Source organism: Jaculus jaculus, chromosome 1 (assembly GCF_020740685.1).
Source record: "Jaculus jaculus isolate mJacJac1 chromosome 1, mJacJac1.mat.Y.cur, whole genome shotgun sequence".
Classification (NCBI taxonomy): domain Eukaryota; kingdom Metazoa; phylum Chordata; class Mammalia; order Rodentia; family Dipodidae; genus Jaculus; species Jaculus jaculus.
The window spans coordinates 237,653,901-237,675,728 of NC_059102.1; the positions used below are offsets into that span (position 1 = coordinate 237,653,901).

At 42.3% G+C, this 21,828-nt stretch overlaps 1 protein-coding gene across 6 annotated transcripts in view; it reads right to left on the reverse strand.

The window, feature by feature from the left end:
- Window positions 1-560: 560 nt before the first annotated feature.
- Window positions 561-21,828, reverse strand: part of Rpgrip1l (RPGRIP1 like) — a 126,957-nt gene continuing 105,689 nt past the window's right edge. For 4 of the 6 annotated variants that reach the window (XM_045152937.1, XM_045152960.1, XM_045152967.1 and 1 more), the window contains 3 exons: window positions 21,326-21,410; window positions 15,722-15,855; window positions 10,551-13,460 (listed from right to left, as the gene is read on the reverse strand). In XM_045152937.1, the coding sequence (XP_045008872.1) occupies window positions 13,348-13,460; window positions 15,722-15,855; window positions 21,326-21,410 (332 nt within the window). In that variant the 3' untranslated portion in view covers window positions 10,551-13,347. Of the gene's footprint in view, window positions 585-10,550; window positions 13,461-15,721; window positions 15,856-21,325; window positions 21,411-21,828 lie in introns of those variants that run through there. The other 2 variants (XR_006637750.1, XR_006637749.1) reach the window with 2 other exon arrangements.

The following is a 21,828-nucleotide window of genomic DNA, read 5'->3' on the forward strand; positions in this document are numbered from 1 at the left end:
GTCTTGCTTTGTAAGTTGCTCATGAGAAATATTATGCCAATCTGATTTTACTTTCTTTATATATGCTTGGTCTCCTGCCTGAAATACCAGAGGATTTCTTTTTAAGTGTAATTTGGGTAGTTTTACTTGGATGACTGTGCAGAGTTTCAGAGACTGTTTTGAAGCAATTTTGCTGCACGGTGGGTCCTCTCAGCATTCAAGACTCAAATCTCTTATTTCAGGAATGATTTCTTTCAGTTTTCATATAGTTTCATATGCAACTTCATTATTTTGGTCACCAGCACCTCCCATTACACTTACCTGTATATATATCTGTAATTTTCTTGCTGATTATACCAGTTTAATTTCAATATCATTTTCCTGTCTTCTCTTAATTCTATGCACCGTCTTTTTTTTTTTCTTTAGAAATTACTTATGCTTAGTCAACTTGAACTTTAACTTCCTATTGCAATGGAAGCAGTGGGCTGAGGAGATGGCTTGGTGGGTAGAGTGCTTGCTCCCTGACTCTGAGCGCCTGCGTTTGGACTCCCAGGCCCCACAGAAAAAGGCAGAAGCTATGACAGGTTTCCGTCATCTCAGTGCACCTATGGTGAGAAGAAAGAGGGAGAAAGGAGATCTTCTTGGTGGTGCAGTGAATAAGGAGAGGCTCTGCCTCAAATGCAGTGGGAGGTGAGAGCTGATCTGAAATTTGTTTTTTGACCTCCACATGCACACCATAGCATGTGCATGGCACACATTCGTACATGAACATGTATACTCACACACACACCACACAATAAAATAAAATTTAAAAATAGTTTAAAATAATGGGAGAGATGGATTAGCAGTTAAAGTGATTGCCAGAGAAGCCTAAGTACCTATGTTCGACTCTCCAGATCCCACATAGGCCAGATGCACAAAGATGAGGCAAGTGTAAGGACACATGCCCACTAGGTGGCACAGCACCTGTAGTTTAATTGTAGTGGCTGAGGCCCTGGCATGACAATTCTCTCTCTAAAACAAAAATAAGTAAAAAGTCTAAAATAAAAGCAGTGAGAATGAAACATTACAAACATTGCAAAATGATTATACAAGTGATGTGGCTTTTATATTGATTGAGCATAGAAGAAAAAAATAACATTAGAACTAAGGTAGTAGCATGCACAAATGAAAACCATGACCCTGACATAGTCCTTAGTAGAAGCTGTTTTGGTGAGGTGGTACATGCAAGTCTAGTTGCTCTGAAGAGTAAATTCTGAATAATTTCAGTCTTTAAACAAGAAAAAACTCCCTCACTGGCCCTACAATGGTCAGAAGCAGCCTATGTCATTTCCACTTGTACCCCTTGGAATCAATGCACCCAGGATCTTCACTGCCTTCTTTAGTCTACTTACATATACATATACATATACATATGCATACATACATATATATATATATACACACACACACACACACACACACACACACACACATACACACACATATATAGTGTGTGTGTGTATATATATATATATATATAGTTTCCCTCTTTTTAAATTACAGTTAATTTCTACTTCAGGTTTTGAATTCCTGATTTCATCCCATCTGCAATTGTTTATACTTTTATTTCATTCAGGTGGAATGTTGGGTTGAAGTTTCTGTTAATAGTTTTTTTTTTTTTTTTTTTGTTTTGAGGGGGTTTCAAGGTTGAGTCTCACTCTAGCCCAGGCTGACCTGGAGTTCACTGTGGTCTCAAGGTGGCCTCAAACTCACAGTGATCCTCCTATCTCTGCCTCCCAAGTGCTGGGATTAAAGGTGTGTGCTACCACGCCCAGCTGTTTTTAGTTCTTTTGGAATTTTTCATTTATTGATAATTTTTTCTTAACATTAAAAAGATGATGTGTAATATAAACTCAGAGAAGTAAATAGCTGATAAGCAATGTTTCATTTTCCTCATGCACTTACCATACATAACGCTATTTTTTAAATGTGTGTGTGTGTGTGTGTGTGTGTGTGTGTGTGTGTGTGTATGGCAGGCCAAAATTGGTCTTTTTATGTTTTTTGACTTTAGGTATTCATGTTTGTGTATCAAGTACTTTATCCATTGATCCTTCCCCTGGCCCAAAATGATCTCTCTCTCTCTCTTTTTGTCATCTTATCAGTGAGTATCCCAGAGTCCAATCATGATGCTCTGCTTTCTAGGGCCACTCATGGTGCCTGCTGTCTTAGCCTGGGTTTCCTGAAAACAACTCTTGATACAGTGGCTCGCATAGAGACATGATCCCAGAGACCAGAGTGAGGAAATGGGAGGATGAGATGGAGAAATTGGCATAAAAGTGTAACATCAAGTTGATGAGCTCAGTGAGTGATTGTGGCTGGATCCTGCCAGACCCTCTGAGGAGCTGCATAGAATGTGTCTCCTTTGTCCATCAGAAGGACAGTGTTGCAGTTAGGTTTGCATTACTGGCAGAAAATACCCAACCAAAAGTAGCTTGTGGGAAAAAAAAAGGTTTAGCTTGACTTAGACGCGAAGGGAAGCTCCATGATGGCAAGGAAAATGATGGCATGATCAGAGGGTGGACAGGACCTTTTTGCCAACATCAGGTGGACAATAGCAACAGTAAAGTATGCCAAATACTGGCATAGGAAACTGGCTGTAACTCCCATAAGCCTGCCCCCAACAATACACTGCTTCCAGGAGAGTTTAATTCCTAAATTGCCATCAGCTGGGGACCTACCATTCAACACTCCTAAGTATATGGGGGACACCTGAATGAAACCACCAGACAGAGAGGGGGATAATTCTCCCCTGGTGCCTGACCCCATGGGTCATGAGTTTCTCTGGAATGCTAGTTCTCATAAGTGGTTTAGAGATGGGGAAGGGAATGAGAAGTAGGGTTCAGCAGATGTTTCATAGTGCTTCCTATGCTTCCGAGACAGATGAGTAACCAAACTCTCCTAAGGGCATTCAGCTAGGAGCTCAGTACTGTTAAATCTTGTTAAAGGTGCTAATAATGCATTACTGTTAGCACCCTTTAATGATTAATTTCCTTCAAATAGGGATTTGGGATTTGACTCTTTTACTGACAGCCATCAAACCCTTCCTTTGTGCCTGGCTGCCTTTGTAGGGTGTCTGCCACCCAAACACCCTCTCTCTCCACCATCAGCCGGGTGGATTCCCATGAACACTTGAGTCGTACTGGAAGATGCTTTGCCAGTACCTACACGCCCACCACAAGGAAAACTGCAGCCTTGTGGGCTGTGGAAGCCACAAACTTCTGCTTCAAGAGGCCTTGCTCCAGTCACAACCGCTGTAGCCTGGACCAGCCGTGGAAAACATCAGTTCATCACTGACAAAGCTCAGTGACCTCCTGACGCCCCTGTCTGCACAGCTCCAGATGCTTGTACTCACAGCTGCTTCGAGACCGGGTGGCAGTAGTCTTCAATAAGGTCAGCGAGGAGGAAGAGCACCGTGTCCAGCAACTGAGCAAAACACTGTGATTGATGGAAGAGGATGTGCCTAGGTGAGGTTTGTAATTGATCCTACATGACGCACATGATTGGTGAAATCAGATGCTCTGCTGTGATTGGCAGAATTACAATCTCAGTACTAACATGCCATGCCCCTTCCTGGCTTAGCAAGCTGTTTTTCAGTCTTGTGACATTAGTTTGGAGGGCTTCTTGTCTGTGCACTGAGCTCCCTCCCCTAGTGTTTCCACATTCCACTCCAATAAAGGCTTCTTCTCAGTAGTCTTTTGCCTGCTGTGGTCTTTATCGCCGGGGGAGTTGGCTGAGTCTCCTCAAGAGTACATAAAACCCTGAGGTTCTCAGCCTTGCAACAGCAGCAGCAGCAGCAGCAGTGTGGGACAGTCAAGTCACCAGGAGCGCAGGGTCCTAGAGAAGCTCAGAGTAGCACCACTGAGGAGACTTCAGGGGCCAAGGGCCACTGCCTGGAGCTGACAGTATGAGGCAGCTACCCCGAGAGCGACTGCAGGTAGAGAGCATGAAGCTAAGGACAGGGGCGTATTGATACGATGAGAGGCCTTGGGGCAGCAGAGCCTACGAGAAACTGTGAAGAGCCAACGGTGGGAGCTGAGCCTAAAAGGGCTGCAAGCTCCGGTCCACTGTAAGAGTTCCAGAGAGTGCCAAGGGATTAAGAATGCAGGGCTCTGAAACCTTTAAGAACTGTTACTCCGGCTGCTGGGTGTCAGTCTCTAAGCCACGGACAATGGGCCTCTGTGTTCAACACCTAGAACTGTGGCTTTGACAGCTTGCAGCCATTAACCTCTGACTCTCAGAGCTATAGCGTCTGGGTTTGGAGGCTCAGCCTTTGAGCCTCTGGCTGTCAACATTAAGGGAATACCCCATCTTTGCCCAGCTGTGATTTCTGTCCAGATAGAGCAAATAGCTGTTTGTGACACTTCCCGTTTCAGTGGAAAGTTCTCTGTAGTCTCAGTGTTGCTGTTTTGAAGACGTGTCTTTTGACCACGGCTGCTTTTAAGATTTAGATTTTATTTTTTTCATTTTTCTATAATGTGTCATAAGTATTTTCTTGTTTATCCATCCTTGGCATACAGAATTAAGACATTCTATAATCTGTGCCTTATTCTATTTTGGAAAATTCTTTCGGAAAACCATTGTCTGTTTGAATTTTGGTTTTGCCTTTGTCCTTCCCTCTTGTAGACCTTCAGTCATGTAACGTTCCATGTGATCACACACCTTTCTTCTCCCCTGCTCTTTAGTATTTTCCATTTTCTTTCTAAGCAGCAGAATGGATATTTTCTTCTGAATTTTAAAAAGTTCATCAAAAATCATGGAAAATGCTAATAAAAATTTTTAAAAAGTTCATTAAACCTCTTTAGTTTTATTTGATTTACTTTTAGACTTACTAGTGAATTCTTAATTTCAGCTACTGTAATGTTCATTTATAGAATTTATACTTGAGTCTCAAAAATAATGTCCAATTCCACGTGAAACTGAAGATGGGCTTTCAACATCATGATTATATCAAAATTATTTGTAAGTTCATAGATGATTTGTTGAATTATGAGTATTTCACATTTGTGGTCGTGTCTCCTTATATAGTTACCTTAAATGTATACACTGCAAAAATGTAGGGGCTGGAGAGATGGCTCAGAGGTTAAGGTGCTTGCTTGTAAAGCCTGATGGCCTGGGTTCATTTCCCCAGTACCCACATAAAGCTAAATGCACAAAGTGACACGTGTCTGTGTGTGGCACACCTATGCACTCTCTCTCCTTGCAAATAAATTAAAAAAATTAAAAATCCAGGAATTATGTGAGGATGTGGTTGGTAATTTCTTCTAGAGGAGGCCTGTCTGCTTGACGGACGGCTGGGTTGGTGGCTCTAGCAATCTCAAAGCACCTTAATACAACAGAGGTGGCGGGATTTATACGGGAACTTCAGCGCCTGAGTAGTTGGCTTCTTAGTCACCAGTGTCCTGACGGGTTAGCTTGTCAGAGTCCTAAGCCAAGCCAGAGGGGCTTACTTGGGCCTCTAGTTCTTGGTGGGCCCTGAATTCCAGTCTTGTCCCTTACACCTCTGAAGGTTCCATTTGGCCTCTCATCTTTGGGATGTCTCTGGGGGAAGTCAGCCTTAGGCCCTGGTTTACCCTGCAGCAGGATCTACTTATCAGAATTTGGCAGCCCAGGTGGATATTTTGACATTTGCAAACCACGCTCTAGTTTTTCAGTTTTTTTTTTTTTTTTTTTTTTAAGGAAAAAGGGAGTTTATTAAGTGAGTCAAGTGAGCAGCAGGCATGAACTGCCTGCTCAGAGGGTGGATCATGGCTGTTCTCACCTGGGTTCTCACCTCCTTCTGGCACATGAGGGCAGCTGACTGGTTGCTGTGACTCTGGGCCAGGCCTGGGTTTCCAGGACAACAGCTCTTATATAAATCCTCATATTCTTGATCAAGTAAATTCAACAAATGATGCTTTCTGAGGAAAAAACACCCTTTGGCTTATCCCTTTCCTGTGTATTTTATGATCTTCCACATAAATCAAGTGTACTGTCCCCTGATATGTTCTCACTGGAATCTTTTCCAGTTCGTATTCACTCAGGCCCTCACAGGGTCCACATCCATACAGACAGCCACATCAAGCGCCCGACTCCCATCTCCGCATCACAGGGCTCACGGGACACCCACCAGCCTGCCCCGGGCCAGCGCGGGCCTGCTCTCTGCCCCTCTACTTCCTGTGCTCACAACCACTCTCACAGAAGGAGCGGCACAGGGGGCTTGCGTGCCAGCGGGTAGACAGGAGGGAAACCAGGTGGCTGCAGCAAAATCACCCACAGACCCAACAAAGGAGGAGCCATGCTAAACTCCAGTCGTTCTTGACAGAAGGATGGTTCAGACATGAGGCTCACTAACACTTGGTGGAACACTGTGCTGCTCGAGAAGTTTCTCTCTTTAGAACCAGAGACTTATTATGGCAATTGAATCAGTGGCAACAACGGGTGTTCTTAAAAAACATTGTTAAAAATTATATAAAAAAGAAAGCGGTATAAGCAATGTCTGAAGTCTAGCACTCATGTAAATAAAAAGCAAGACAATTCTATACATATTTTGTGGGTAAGAGTATGTTTATATGAAACTGGTGAACTGGTGGTAGGGAGCAGATCTGGATCAGTGGTGTTATGTACAAGGGAACCTTAACCATCTGTGTTCTGATTTTCAATGAAAACAGTCATGTGGTACTTGTGCTAATTTAAAAAAATTATTCATGCATCAGGGAAGAAAGAAAACAAGCAGTCAGTTGTGAATGTATAATTTGGATGGCGGGGTAATGGGCGGCCATGCTTTGTCCTTGAAGCTCAGCTGTCAGCAGCTGACAGTCTTGATCCTCATTTAGTTTTCTTATGGGAGGTGGACCAGGATTCCTTTTTCTATTAGAACCATCTATTTTGGGCTTTCCTGGACTAGCCAAGATAGATACTCACACAGATGGAGGAGGGTTTGAGTGGCTTGCAAGTTTCTTAGCTCAACATCATACTCAGCTGTGACTCTAGTGAAGTGTGATTTCTTTAACAACTGTCCACTTTCATTGGTAGCATTTAACTGTACTGATCTCTTGCTAGGGGTCCATCGTTTTGGCTGGTTCCTTCTTTAATTTCATGACCATGTCTCCAAGGAATCGCTTCTCTTTCCAAAATGTCCCCTTCTTTTCTAGAAATCTTTCCAGAACTCCCAATCTGGTCCCGCATGTTAAACCACTTCCTTTTTTTTTCTGAGCTAGGGTCTCACTCTAGCCCAGGCTGACCTGGAATTCACAGGGTGGCCTCAAACTCACAGTGATCCTCCTACCTCTGCCTCCTGAGTGCTGGGATTAAAGGCATGTGCCACCATGCCTGGCCTTCATGCCACTTCCTTTTACCTGTCCAGGAGCCAGAGCTCTGACCCTGCAGGTGTGTTAGTGAGCTTTCTGCTGCCGTCAAGTACCTGAGATAAGCTTTGTTGGTTTCAGCTTCCCGAGTATCAGCTTCTGGCCCTGCCATTTTTGGGTTTGTGGTGAGGCAGAACATCATTGTGGTGGTCATGATGTAATGGGGACCATGTGGCAGAGCAACGTTGCTCACCATGGCCACTGGGAAGCAAAGAGAGAAGTGGACTAACTTCCTCTCACCTTCTTCCAATAGCACCGCAGGCATATGAACAAACTTTCAAGCCTCTGGGGGACATTCTAGAGCCAAACCATCTACTGGGCCTTAGATTAGCTCTCAGTCCTTCATCACGCAGGGTGGCTGGTCCCTCTGCTTTTGTGGGAGCCTTCACTGGTGTAGCCTGTGTTCTGCCACCACTTGAATTATTACCCTTCCTTCTCTGTGCCCAACCCTTGCCTTTCCTGAGGTGTGCTTTCCTCACTTATACATAAAGGGATGTTTGTAAACTTTTGTCTCTTCATTGAAGTAGTGGGTTATTTCTTATCCAATTAGAACTCAAAACAATAATATCATACCCATGAATATATTCTAAGTTTTGTCACTAAAAATAAGTGTTTTCAACCTTAGGAAGGGCCTTTACAGTCATTATCTTCTTGCTGTTGACTTGTTAGATTCGAGTTCTTTGGCAATTAAGTCTTCCTCTGTGGTTGAGTCTGTATATAGTTGATCTTCCCTTGACTGCTCCATGTGCATTCCATATCTGTGTTTAGTAGTTGTGCTAAACAAATCTAGACTCCGGAGTTTTTGATCTCTCACCCTGTGTGAGTTAAAGCCCACTATTAAAATCAATGCAGCCATAACATTTTCCATTTTCCACCACTGTTTCTCCATGTTTTGAGGATATACTTCTTGAACACATGCTGAAGTGCATATAACCTGGCCTGTTGTTTAACAGTACCAAGTCTTAACTGTTGTTATCTACTTTGAACTTTCATAATCTGAAAACTGTCAGGCTGCCTTAATGCTTCCATGCTGTCTGTCTGTCTTGTGTTTGGTAGCCTGTCTTCTCTTGGCTATTAAACAGGCTTCTTAACATCTACATTTTAAGAATCCTTTTAAATTGTCTTCCACAATTTTTCTTATTTTCTGGTTGCTAGTAGAAACATGGAAAATTATCCCAAAATGAACTGGCCAAAGAAAACTTGATTTTAATGAAATACTTCATTAAATTAAAAACAAACATTCTTCTCTTTATCAGTGATTCCTGAGAACTTCTGGAGTTCCTACCTATAATTTGAAGCAAAACCAACCAACCAACCAACCAAAGAAATAGTTTCCTTAGGGCAGAGAGTGCTGTCACATGAGTTAAGCCAAGTTTGTGCCCTGTGTGGCAGCATGTACCTGTAATCCAGCAATGTGGGAGGCTGAGGCAGAATGGTTATGTGTTCAAGCAAGACCACCTTGGGCTACATAGTGAGATGCCCACCTCAATAAATAAGAAAATTTAAAAATTTCAGAAGCCTGGTCTGACAGGCTTGCACACAAAGGAATGTTTTGGGACAGTCACTGGAAGTGCCAGATGCCAGTATCTAAAGAAGCAGGGGTCACAAGTAAAGATGGAGTAGAGAAGAAGAGAACAAAAATGGCATTTTAACTTTAAAAATAAGTAGGCAGGCTAGATATAGTGGTATATACCTATAACTCCAGTACTCAGGAAGCTGAGGCAGGAGGATCCCAAGTTTCAGGGCAGCTGAGGCTACATAGTGAGTTCTAGGTCAGTCTAGGATGTACAGTGAGACTCTGTCTCAAAAAACAAAACTAAACTAAAAAACCCAGCACAAATACCAACCCACCCACCTACCTGACCACATAACTAAACAAACTGTGGGCAGAGAGTCAGATGGCAAATATTGAGCTGACAAAGCTATGAATAAATTAAATGATATAAATATAAAAATTAAGATGCTAAATTGTTTTTCTGAAAGAAAATAGTGCTTGGCTCATGCCTTTAATCCTATCACTAGGGATGCTCAGGTAGGGGGATCACTGTAAGCTTGAGGCCAACCTGGGCTAGAATGTGACCCTGTCTCAAAAAACCAAAAAGAAAACAAAACAAAGAGAGAGAGAGAGAGAAGTGGGGGGGAGAGGGAGGGAGAACACGTGGTGCTTAGTGAAGAGAGAGGTGATGCTGCTGCAGAATGAGAGTGTGAGCTTGCAGATGAGGCAAAATCTTAGAGGGCAGCCTCTCCCTCAAAGAGAGTTCACATTCTGTCAATGACTGCTAGACTTGACTCCAGGAAGCTGAAGGGAAAGCTGGTCTATCAGCGATGCTGTCCATCGGTCCGGAATACACAAGGGAAAGAACAAGCGGTAACTAGTATCTGGAACCTGGGCCCAGTTTCCCAGAAGGTGGGACTGTGCCTTGCAGTCTGTTGGCAGCCCTTTGAAATTGAAGTGAAAATTTAATCTTGCAAGATACAAAGAGATTAGTGTGAGGAGCTGTTCTGTAACTTTGTATCTTTGGATTTTCAAACACTTGTTTCTATTGCTTAGATATTTTTTAGCTTTCCGGTTGACCAGGAGGTTGTTTTTGTTTGAAACAAAGGAGATGTAAAACTGTGTTTGCTCCCATTCATGGATTTAATTAGGCGTGGTGCCCAATCTATAATAAATCATGGGTTTAGTTTTTCTTTGTTAAGGTAGTCAGAGGCCTTCAGGCATGAGTGACTTACTAAAATATACTCTTATCATTGGGGATGAATTATCATCCTGATATTGTCAATTACTCAATAATTTTATATCCCCAAAGCTCTTCTTTGGTTGTTTTGTATTACACAAAGATGACATTTTATTTCTCATATTTGTTCACAGACACGATTCACATTCTGCTCTTTTGTACATAAGGAAGTCATTTTAAATTTAGCAATAGTGCCAGCTTGACTAAAAAAAGTTATTTTCCATATCCACAAAAATGTTAATCAGATTCTTGTTAAAACATGTGTAAGAACTGGTTTTCATTGTCACAGCCCTTGATGTCAGATTACTAAAATAATTTACGTTTTGTTGTGGGAACATGGGTGCACGCAGAGCCTCCCAAATCACATGACCACTTCTCAGCCCACACTTCTTCATAACACATAGAAATTACTTGTGTTTTGTGGTACAAATGAATGGCAGGAACAGCAGAATTTCAATGTGGACTTTCTTTATTTGATTAAACATAGTCTCTATTTATTCTTAAAAAAACTAATTTAAGTTAAATGGCAACAAACCATGATAATTTAGAAAACATGTTGAAACTGAGAGTGAAGAGAAATGTTCTCTATGTAAACCACACTGTAAACCATAAAACTTATTTTTGTCAACTGCTTCTCATGACAGTGGCTGGGAATTTGACATTTCTACTACAGTAGGCAAAAAGCATGTAAAATACACTTTCCCGCACACCACATCACATCTCTATTTATATTTATAAACTAAAAGCATTACAGTGCCCACAGTGCTGAGTGTACTGTGTACAGTTACACCCAGAGCTGGACGTTCACACTTCCACCTTCCATGTCATAGCCCTGTGGCTGGCAGCCCAATACCTCAGCTCCTTAACATAGCGTGCTCGGGTCACAGAGAATACCATCACCCTTTAATTCTGGAGGTGGTGAACTTTGCAGTGAACTCTGATTAACACATGACAAAACAAGAAAGATTCAATGATGGCCAGTTGGGAGTACTCAATATGGACTTACCCCTTCAAAATGTATCAGTAGTCACTACATGTGAGGTGGCTGTTGAGAAACTTTGCCAGAGTTTGAGGCTACAAATTTTAGAACTAGTAAACAGGAACGTGAGTGAAACATGGCTAAATCCCTAATCTTATCCAATACAAAAATTCTATTCAGCTGACTAGCTCACAGAAGTTTTCTGACAAAAATTTCCCCTTCTCACTTAAAGACCTCAAGAGAATAGCAGAATCTAGTTCTTTTCCCTGTAGAAAGGGTATTTAGTTTGGGATGTAACATTTTAAAACAATAATGCAAACCTCCTGGGATAGTACCACAATAAATGTCTCAAAAACCACTCAGTTAATCCCAGGGTATAATCTGGCTGTTTTAAATTACTGCAGGGAATATTATGGGTCTTAATGACACTGTAGCTGCATAAAGCCAAAGAAAGCTAGAAAGAGAGGCCAAAGAGATGAGTTCAGAGCCAGCTAAGTGACAACAAACATGTGGCTGTTTACTAGGATTGGAGAGGTCTATCTGCAGATGTTTGTGGTCTCTAGAAGGTTCCAGAGGAATGAGTTGTTATGAAGATTTGCAGGGTTTGATGAGAGCAAGATTCCCCTTGGAGATGGCAGGCCCCAGGACAGGGAGGCCCAATGGCACAGACAGAATTTATAGATTTCTGTGGTCAGATCATACTCTACTGGTCCCACGATGTACATCAACAAATTAATATTGTACGGATGTCATTTCAAAGCCTCCTAAAGACGAGAGTCATTATTGAAGCCATTAGAGCACAGATGGTTCAAACTATATGCAGATATTCTTACTTGCATTTTTGCATTATAGCTGCTTTTCCCCCTGCTGAACTGTAATGAATTGTCTCATAATCTATTCCATCTTCTTGCCATTAGCAGGCTTTGAATGTTCACAAATAGGAGCAAAGAACTCATTTTCCAGAGCTTTAATCACACAAAGAGGGAATGCCTAATTCTCTAAATGAAATGGTCTGTGATCATTGAAGCAGAGATTTAATATATCACGGCAAATTAGGTAGATTTTAATAAATTACTTATCTCCCTGAATACTTTACATATGCTTAAGAAGGAACATAGCCTGTTTGCAAACAGTGAAAACCCACAGCCTATAAAAATCCTTTGAAGAAAATGACAAATAAAAAAGTAAATTAAAAAATGAAATGCATTATATCCTAGACCTCTAGAGACAATTCCTTTGCAGCATTGATTCACAGCTCCATTAAAAATATCAATTAAATCCTTCAGCAAGATTGGGTCAAAGCTATAAAATTAACTTTCTGAGCTGCTTTTGAGGATCTGGTTATCCAGATACACTCTGGCACTGTATAAGCTTGATGTAAGTTTTAAAGAATGATAAAAGAGTCTCTTTTCAGGTCTAACTGAGCATATCAGAATTTGAGTCATAGTTAAAATTTTTTCCATGTCATAATCTAAGTTTTCAAAGTGTGAATTCCACAACTGTTTCCTCTCTCCCCTCCCTTCCTTCCTCCCTCACTCTTATGTACACACCTTGGATCCTATATCATCATTACAAACACATCAGTATCATGCAAATAAGAACAATTATAACTTTTAGGAAAGAAAAGAAAAACAAAAATAATACAGTAATTTAATAAGTTGGTGCCCAGTTTCCTTCTTTATATTTAATTGATAGAAACTGCATGCATCAAAGAAAATGCATACTGAGCTTTAATGTGCATAAAATGGATATTAGCATTTTAAAGAGGAAGATTAACACATTAATCCAAGTAATTTTCATATATTGCTTCTAATAAAATCTTCACAGTATAAAACTCTTAATGAGGCTAATCATAGGCATCCCATTTAGTGGGACGATGAGGGATAACATTAAAGTATTTCTTTTTCATAGGTTTCTTAAAATTTATGCTTTTGCTTATAAAAAATAAAAATGGGAATTACATCTCAGTTCCTCACAAGAAAATGTTGAAAATGCAAACAGATGTTCTCATGCTACATGAAGGGATAAATTATTGAGAAGGTGCTGCCCATGCAGGGAACTGAAGTCCTAAGGGGCAGCAGTTATGGGAAGGAGGGTATAGAAAAATAAACAAATGAAAAACTATACAAAACTTGAACATTTCAAACCCAAATTCAGCTCCCCATGAATTATAGATTATACACACCAGAGTAATTACAGAAAGTCTCATCTAGGAGCTTTCATGTGGGCGTTTTCTCAGAAGGAGGAGAGGTCTCTAGAGCAATTTCTTTCAAGCCTCCAAGTCCTCTCTGTGTTGCTTGTAGACAGACCACAGGGCCTGGAGAGCTTCCACTGTTACCTTCAGCTTACCAATGCTGCCGCCGTCCGCTCGTGCATCCATGACTAGGGAGGAAACAGTGGCAGAGTTAGTGCCATGCATCAGACTTTCTTAGTCAGACTAGCTTGAATGATGGTGGACAGATGAACATGCTCTGGGAAAGGCTCTGCAGACATCTAAAAACTAACCCATCATGTACACAACAACACTCACTGAAGACACACATGCACTGTTAGTGACCAAATCCTGAAGTTCACCTAGTGAGAAGGCTGTGGGGTAATGACAGATTCAGGACTTTTTAAAAACAAACTATGTGAATAGGAAGTCTTAGCTTGGCAAACCGTTGTAAAGGTGTTACATGGTCATAATTCAGATTGGTTACTTATCTTTCCAGAGGCAACATTCCATTAAAGTAAATTTCATGTGAATTTAGAAAAGTAAAAATGGTGGATCCTAAAATCTAAGATCTATGCATGGGATCTGAGGTCCACAGACTTCTTCAGTGGGTGTGGGCTTTCCTTGGTAGAAGCACCTCCCCCCACAGCGGTTTCCCAAACATACACTATTTGACTAAAGCCTTGGGCTTCTTTGAGCCAAGTGGGATGCCATTTCAGACCCTTGGACTTCATCTTGCTGGAAATAGTGACCCATGGCTGGAATCCTGGGTTTTGTGACTTTGATGGTATTATTAATTGTAGCTTCCTGTTATTTATTTATTTATTTTTTTGTGGTACTTGAACTCTAAGCCTGTGTATGTATTTGTTTTAAGAGAGAGGGTCATGCTATGTCACTCAGTCTAGTCTCAAACTCCTGGGCTAAACCAATCCTTCTGTCCCATCCTCCTGAGCAGATCAACTGTGACATGTGCTACCACACCCAGATCTCTGTGTGTATGTGTGTGCTTGCTGCAATTCAAAGAAAAATTTTAAAGAAACTTTTTTTGGTGTGGGTTTTTTTTTTTTTTTTTTTTTTGGTTTGTCGAGGTAGAGTCTCACTCTAGCACAGGCTGACCTGGAATTCATTATGTAGTCTCAGGGTGGCCTCAAACTCATGGCGATCCACCTACCTTTGCCTCCCAAGTGCTGGGATTAAAGGTGTGTGCCACCACACCCGGCCCCTTAAAGAAACTTTTACAGAAAACTTGGTATACACATGGGCTTGGAAAGTACAGTGGCCCAGTGGTGCTTGGCTTTCACTTTTTCTTGGGGTACTAATATGGTGAAGTGGCCACGGCCTGATCTTTTGACTGGCTCCCCAAACATGGGTGTGATAGCTGAGTGTCAGCCTGCTGTGGTCCCTGCATCATCACAGGAAGAGAAAATAGGTCATTTAGCAGAGCTGACTGGAAAGAGAGATCAAGGACACAGAGCAGAGATCATTCTGGTGTTTTCTGTCACTCTCTTGCTCCTGGGAGTCTTTAATAGGGGTTAGATTAGTATTTTAATCCTCTCATCTTTTTAAATTGTGTGGCAAATCAAATGTAACCAACTGGCACTAGGTTAGAGATGTAAGCTCTATGAGGACTGTCCAGAACAGGCTTCCTACTTGTGTGGTCTAACTTGGACCACTACTTGGCTTGATCCAGACTTCTAAGCACTTGCCACTTATTTGGGACAAAGCAGCTACACACAGGTGCTCAGGGCAGCAATTCAGACAACAGCCTCAGTAAGTAACTCAACAGGTCAGGCACATCTTCTCAGAGAGGCTCTGCTGACCTACTGAGAGAGAGGACTGGTGTGTTTCTGTCCTGACTATATATGGCCTGGGTCACACATGACTGTGAAAAGCATGATTCATAAAAGACAATTCTTTCTGATGTGCTGAATATGTGAGGGGGAAGCTAGAAGAGTGAAATCAAACATTTCTGGGACTGAAACCTGGTGAGGTACAAATCTAGAAAACATTTTGAGAGGAATTCTGGCAGGCAAGGAGTGACCCAAACTCCCCACAGTTGTCTGAGCAGCAGACTTAGCACTGAATTAAAGAGAAGCCTTGAGAAAGATGCTGCCACAGCCACTCAGAATAGTGCACAGGCTCAGAGCTTCAGTGAAATGTGGCTTTCACAAGATAAACAGAGTAATGTGCTTAAGGCTAAGTGCTTTGCCTGAAATGTGGCTTTCATAAACAACATTTAAAAATAATTATTTTACTCCAATAGTATAAAATGAATAAGTCCTTGTGAAACTCAATAGATTATTTTAAAATTTCTATTGGCCACAGAAGGGCAGGGGAGGGTGCAGGTAGAGGACTCCCTTAATGTGTGTGGCTCCCTTGGCCAGCAGCAGGGGTCTGCACACTGTGCAGACTGAGTGACGTGCACTCCTACCATCAATGTTCTGCTCGATGATGTCTCTCCCTTTCTGAAACACAGTGGCCAGGTCGACGTGAGCAATGCCGATGTCCTCACACTCCAAGTCCTGCTCATCTTCAGGAGGGTCACTGACCACAGTGAAGCGGATGCTGACAAGACACAGGACAGATGATCACCACCACAGGGACACAAGTTGCACTAAAAAAACTGCGGCATGATTTTTTATAACTATGCATGTAATGCAGGAGTTCCCAGTAATTCCTGGTAAAAAAAAAAAAAGGGCGGTTCCTTTGACACACTCTCATATGAACTATTGAAATGTTGCAGCATACCCAGCCTTCCTATGCACATCAATATCCTTTCTAAGCTGGTCCCAAGCTGACCACAGAGCCCAAGAAAATGACTGCAAAAGGAAGGACCCAGCGTCCCTCTAGCATACAATGTCTGATCGTACGGTGACACCTCTATTTGTAACTTTTTATAAGTATTTTAAAATATATTTTAAAAATTTTCTTTATTCGTTTGAGAAAGAGAGAGAGAATGGATATGCACCAGGCCCTTCAGCTGCTGCAAACGAACTCCAGATGCATGCACCCCTTTGTGCATCTGGTTTACGTGGGTCCTGGGGAACAGAACCTGGGTCCTTTGGCTTTGCAGGCTAAGTGCCTTAACCATTAAGCCATTTCTCCAGCCCTAGTTTTAACTCAAAAAATATTTTACTTATTTATTTGCATGGAAAGAAAGTGAGAGAATAGGCATGCTGGGGTTTCCTGCCATTGCGAATGAACTCCAGACCATTAGGGTTTGCAAACAAGTACCTTTAGCTGCTGATCCATCTCTCCAGGCCACCTCTATTTTAAGACTGAAAGATAAAGTGAGTAAAGACTGTGCAGTGCAGTTCACACAGTCAGCCTTTTCTATAGCCATGTGCCCTTCTTTGGTTGTGCACAGCTCTGGGGCTGGTCTCCACAGTCAACCTAACTGTGAACATTCTAAAGGGTTCAGAGGTCATGCTCCCTGCAGAGTAGGCTGATCTCCATCAGTAGAGGCTACAGCTCTGCCCAATGGCTGTATCAGATGTTTGTATTACTTCAGCAATCTCTTAACTTAAAATCATAGAACCCGAGTTTTATTTTACTTTTAGACACATAATTATAGGGTTCTGATGGAACTGATTTGAATTAGTGGCTTGTGCTGAAGCCAAACACACTTGGACTGACCAAATGACAGGAATTTACAGTTAAGTACTCTTTTGATACATCTTGGCAGCATGGCTTAAACCACGGGTGCTTGTAAACTCTACCATTTTAAACTCTGTGAAACATATCTACTCCAAATCAGAAACAAAACAACAAACAGTCAAATCTCTGAGAAATCATGCCTTAAACATACAAGAAAATCCTTTCCAAATGCTTGTAGGTAAACAGGACAGTATTTTAAACCAATTTGCAGAAGGTAAACATCCAACATTTCATTTCTTTTCTAAGTCCCTGTTTTTTTGGTAAGTTTTGATTACAAAAATGAAATCTCTTAAGTAAAAAAAAAAAAAAAGTCAAAGTTAATACATGTTCACACAATAATCATGAAAAGTGCAGATTCTGGCCTCCAAACGGGTCTACTATATTTTATATGATATGTAAGATAGAAAGACTCAGATGGAGTGGTTTAGGACTTCACTCTTGCCTTACTTCTTTACCTCTATAGCACTGGACAAATGACTTAGCTGCTCTGATTTTGGTTTCTTATCTGTGCAGTGAGGATAAATTTATCTATGAACAGGGCTCTCATGAGGTGAGGTAGATTACAGAGCAAACAGTGCCTGAAAACATTTGCTCTTGTATCATTACTGTTTTCAATCTAAGCAGAGCTGCTTTACTACCAACACTTCTACAGCACCAGCAAAACATGGCTGGGGGAGAAAGTCCGCTTAATCTGATAGCTTAGTTCCAAAAGTACACCCTGACTATTCTACTCAGTGAAACAAAGTGACTAGTGATGCGGGAAGTGGTCCTCAGTGCATGTGCTCACTAGTAAAAATGCAGTTGTGGGTAATAGCATCTATGAGCCACAGTACACATAAGATGGTCCGAAAGGATGGGTTGTCCATGCTCTGAGAGGAACAGAGTATTTTCAGATATTTTAGGTACCTTTATATTTCATGCAGTTTTATGTCAAATTTCAGGATCTTATCTGCATCATTTTATAAATGCAGGCTTTTACCTTTACTGAGTATATAGGAATCAGATTTTATTTTTTTGTTTCAGAAGACAAAGTAGGGAAAAAAGAAAGCCTTTCTATAATTTCTATAAAAGGGCTAGAAATGCAAACGCTCAATATTCCTGGCTTTAAACTCTATGGATTTAAATTCCATACAGAGCAAAATGAGACATCAAAAATAAAGTTGATAAAGCTGGGGTTTATCTCAGTGGTAAAGTACTTGCCTAGCATGTTCAAGGGCCTGTGTTCTATTGCCAGCACTAAAATAAAGAATTACAGAACTATAGAGTTAAGCTCAAAAGAGAAGGTTCACTAATTTAAAAACTAAAACCAGTCTGGGTATGCACAACACAGACAGACAGACACACAGACAGACACACAGACACACAGACACACAGACAGACAGACAGACAGACAGACAGACACACACACACGCCTGCCCACCCACCCGCCTTACCTTTAGCCCTGTCAGAACAAAGTGTGAAGCCTTGGTTCAGAACTCGCAGAGGCTTGCAGCCTGCCTGAGGGCCAAGATGCACACCTGGGAGTATGAACAGTACGTGCTCCCCAAGCTGTGCCCGCCTCTCTCCCCATACCTTCCTCCTGCGACTCCAGTTTTTAGAGCCCAGACTTGCCTGCCCTCCCAGCAGCCCCCAACAGGCTCTGCCTCATCCTTCCTGCTTGCCTTTCCTGAGCCTGGAGCCATCTGCCATCTGGGGCTCTGGTGACTGGACTGGGTCCTCTCATCTCCCACAAATCATTCTCAGATGAGCCTTCTTCACTCTTACTTTCTCTGTCAGCATTTGACTTGCTCAGCTTTCTGTTACTAATTAGCACAGTATGTAATTGGTTTATTTGTTTACTTGTTATTAGCTCATTTTCCTCAGTGGTAGATCTACTCAGCAGAACTCTGCTGAAGAGAAAGAAATGGAACTCCAAAGGGGCTTTGAGTCAGTAGCAAAATGCACATATATACTAAAACCCTATCTCACTGTGTCACCATCCCAGTGGCACCTGTATCTTTCCAAACACAGCATGGGCACCAGGCAAAGGCACAATGAGCAATGCCATGGAAGACTGGCCAAGTGGTAGGCATGGCTGGTATGGTACCTATCACCAGTACTGAGCAGGGCTGCCTAACACAGGATTCCACAGGCCAGCAGCTACTTTAGAAGTGTGCCTCTGAGTGCTCTGAGAAGGTGAGTGGCTACTGGCTTTGGCTGTGGGGAAGAGCTTTCCCTCAGCATGGTGAGGCCATGCTTCCCCAGCACTCACTCAACACCTCCTACTGGGTGCTATGCTAGGTGCTTCTGGAAAATGACATAAACACACTTTTGCATCTGTGAGGGACATTTGGACATTTTTAGAGAACACAATGATGGGTGGGTATGAGTCGTTTCTTTCTAAGTTTTTTGGTTTTTTCTATACACATAAGTGGGTTTTCTGAGGAAAGGCAGATTTAGAATGAAAGCAGAATCTGCCTTTTAATATTTTTATGGTGTTGGGACTCAAACCTAGGATCTCACACATGCTGGGTAAGCACTCTACCACAAAGCTATAGCCTCACACTTTTCACTTTTCTAAAAACACTTTGGAGGCAATAAAAGGTTTCTCCCCCAAGGTATAGCCATGCCAGGGACAAAGAGGACAAAGAGGCAGAGGCAGAGTGAAGAGGACTGAGCACAGTCCCCAGTCTCAATTCAGGCCATGCGGTGATGGTGGGGCTTGGCAACCGCAGGGAAGTGAATGCTACCATCAGAGCTGCTCATGTACCGTGGACCACCAGTGGACTGGTGGGCTTTGAGAGGGCCGTGAGGACTGATCTGGGACCCGCAGAAACTTGGGTGTGTGACAGGGCTTTTCCAGGCCTTCAGGTGCACAACTAGAGATCCACAGAAAAGAGGACCATTTTTGAGGACGTACTGGAAACAATTCCCCTCAGGTCCCAACAGCTCAGAACCCTGCTTCTTCATGAGACAAGAGAAAACACCATGTCCTATTAGAAAGGTAACAGGTTAAAACCTCTAAAGACAACAGTGAGAAGCTGTGGCATGCCTGGATCATATAGGCAAAGTGAGAAGGAGGTTCTTGGGGCAGGGGAGGAGAGCCAGCAAAGGGACAGAGGCATACTCAACACTGAGACAGCATGCAGACTGCACAAGAGTATTCACATGGAAGCACTTACTCCTTAGGATCAGCCTGTTTGCCTTTGAAAAGGGTTTCCCCCCCTACTCAACCAGAATTTCAAAGTATCCTAGTCATACTAAAAAAAAAAAAGTTTACTAAAAATAATATGAAATGGGGCTGGAGAGATGGCTTAGTGGTTAAGTGTTTGCCTGTGAAGCCTAAGGACCCTGGTTCGAGGCTCGATTCCCCAGGACCCACGTAAGCCAGATGCACAAGGTGGTGCAAGCATCTGGAGTTCATTTGCAGTGGCTGGAGACCCTGGCACGCCCATGCTCTCTCTTTCTCTCTCAAATAAATAAATAAAAATAATAAACCAAAAAATTAAAAACAAAAAAAATAATATGAAATGTGCACTGGAGAGATGGCTCAGCAGTTAAGGCGCTTGCTTGCCTGCAAAGCCTAAGGACATGGGTTCAATTCCCCAGTACCCATGCAAAGCCAGATGCAGAAGGTGGCACATGTGTTTCAAGTTCCTTTACAGTGGCTGGAGGCCCTGGCATGCCCATTCTGTCTTTCTCCCTTCTTCCCTCTTTTTCTCTTTTAAATAAATAATTTAAAATGTTTTTTAAAATTATGACATGAACTTTGAAATAGGAAAGCAAAGCCAGATGTGGTACCTCACCCCTGTAATCCCAGCACTTGAGAGTGAGAGGCAGAGGACTGCTACAAATTTAAGGCTAACCTGGTCTACATAGCAAATTCTAGGCCACCCCAGTAAAAGCAAGATAGTCTGAGGCTGACAAACTGTTACACACAGTACTACTTATGACTGCCATGCACTTACTGTGTACCTACTATGTGCCAGGAACCATTCTATTAGTGTTACATATATTACCTCGTTTAATGTTGCATGGAAGGCCTTCCCAGTACCATCTCCGTTTAAAGGATGAGGAAATGATGCACAGGGAAGGAAGTATTCATTCCATGTGAGGTCAGGCGGTGAGAAGGAGTTTGTACCCAGGCACGCACTCCTCCCTTCTGTTTCCCTCTAGTACACTGTGACACCTGCGGTGCTCTCAGAGGTCTTTTGGCGCTCAGAGTACTGGATCCTTGTGGTTGTATGCAGGAACAAGGAGACCCAGAGGTCAAGCAGCCACTCTAGGGGGAGAACTGGTTCTGAATCCCTCCCTACCCTGTGGCCCTCTCTCTACTAACCTCACCCTTCTCCAGAGAGCTGCTTTACATAGCTACCGTAGTAACTGGCCATGGACATACCTTTTGAGAGGCAGTTCTTGCTTCTGCAGTATAGCCTTAAGGATGTCTCTCTCTGCCTGGTGGTTTTCTTTATCCACGTAGATCACTATACAGAAAGATAGAAAGAAAAAAAAAAATCCATAGAAGGAAGTCACTCAGGAACATGCTACATCAGGGCCATTCTGTACTTTTGTAAATACCTGTTTTTAAAGACAGTCATGCTACCTAACTTGTATGTTGGGGAAAGGAAAACAGCTCCAGAAGCCAGAATCAAATCTGAACAGTCATGTGATCTGATGTCATATCTGGCAGGTTTATGTGCACACTGTCAGAAAAGATACAAACAACATCTAAGAGTGCCACATCACTGTCACTGCTGTTAATGGCACAGGCAGTCATGACAGTAAAAGCCAGCAGTCTTCATTGCTTGTATTTGAGAGATTCATTTTGTTTTCTTCAACCCAGAGTGAGTGGCTGCATGCTTGTGCTTCCTGACAGCTCTGGTAATTTCATCCTCCTCCTGT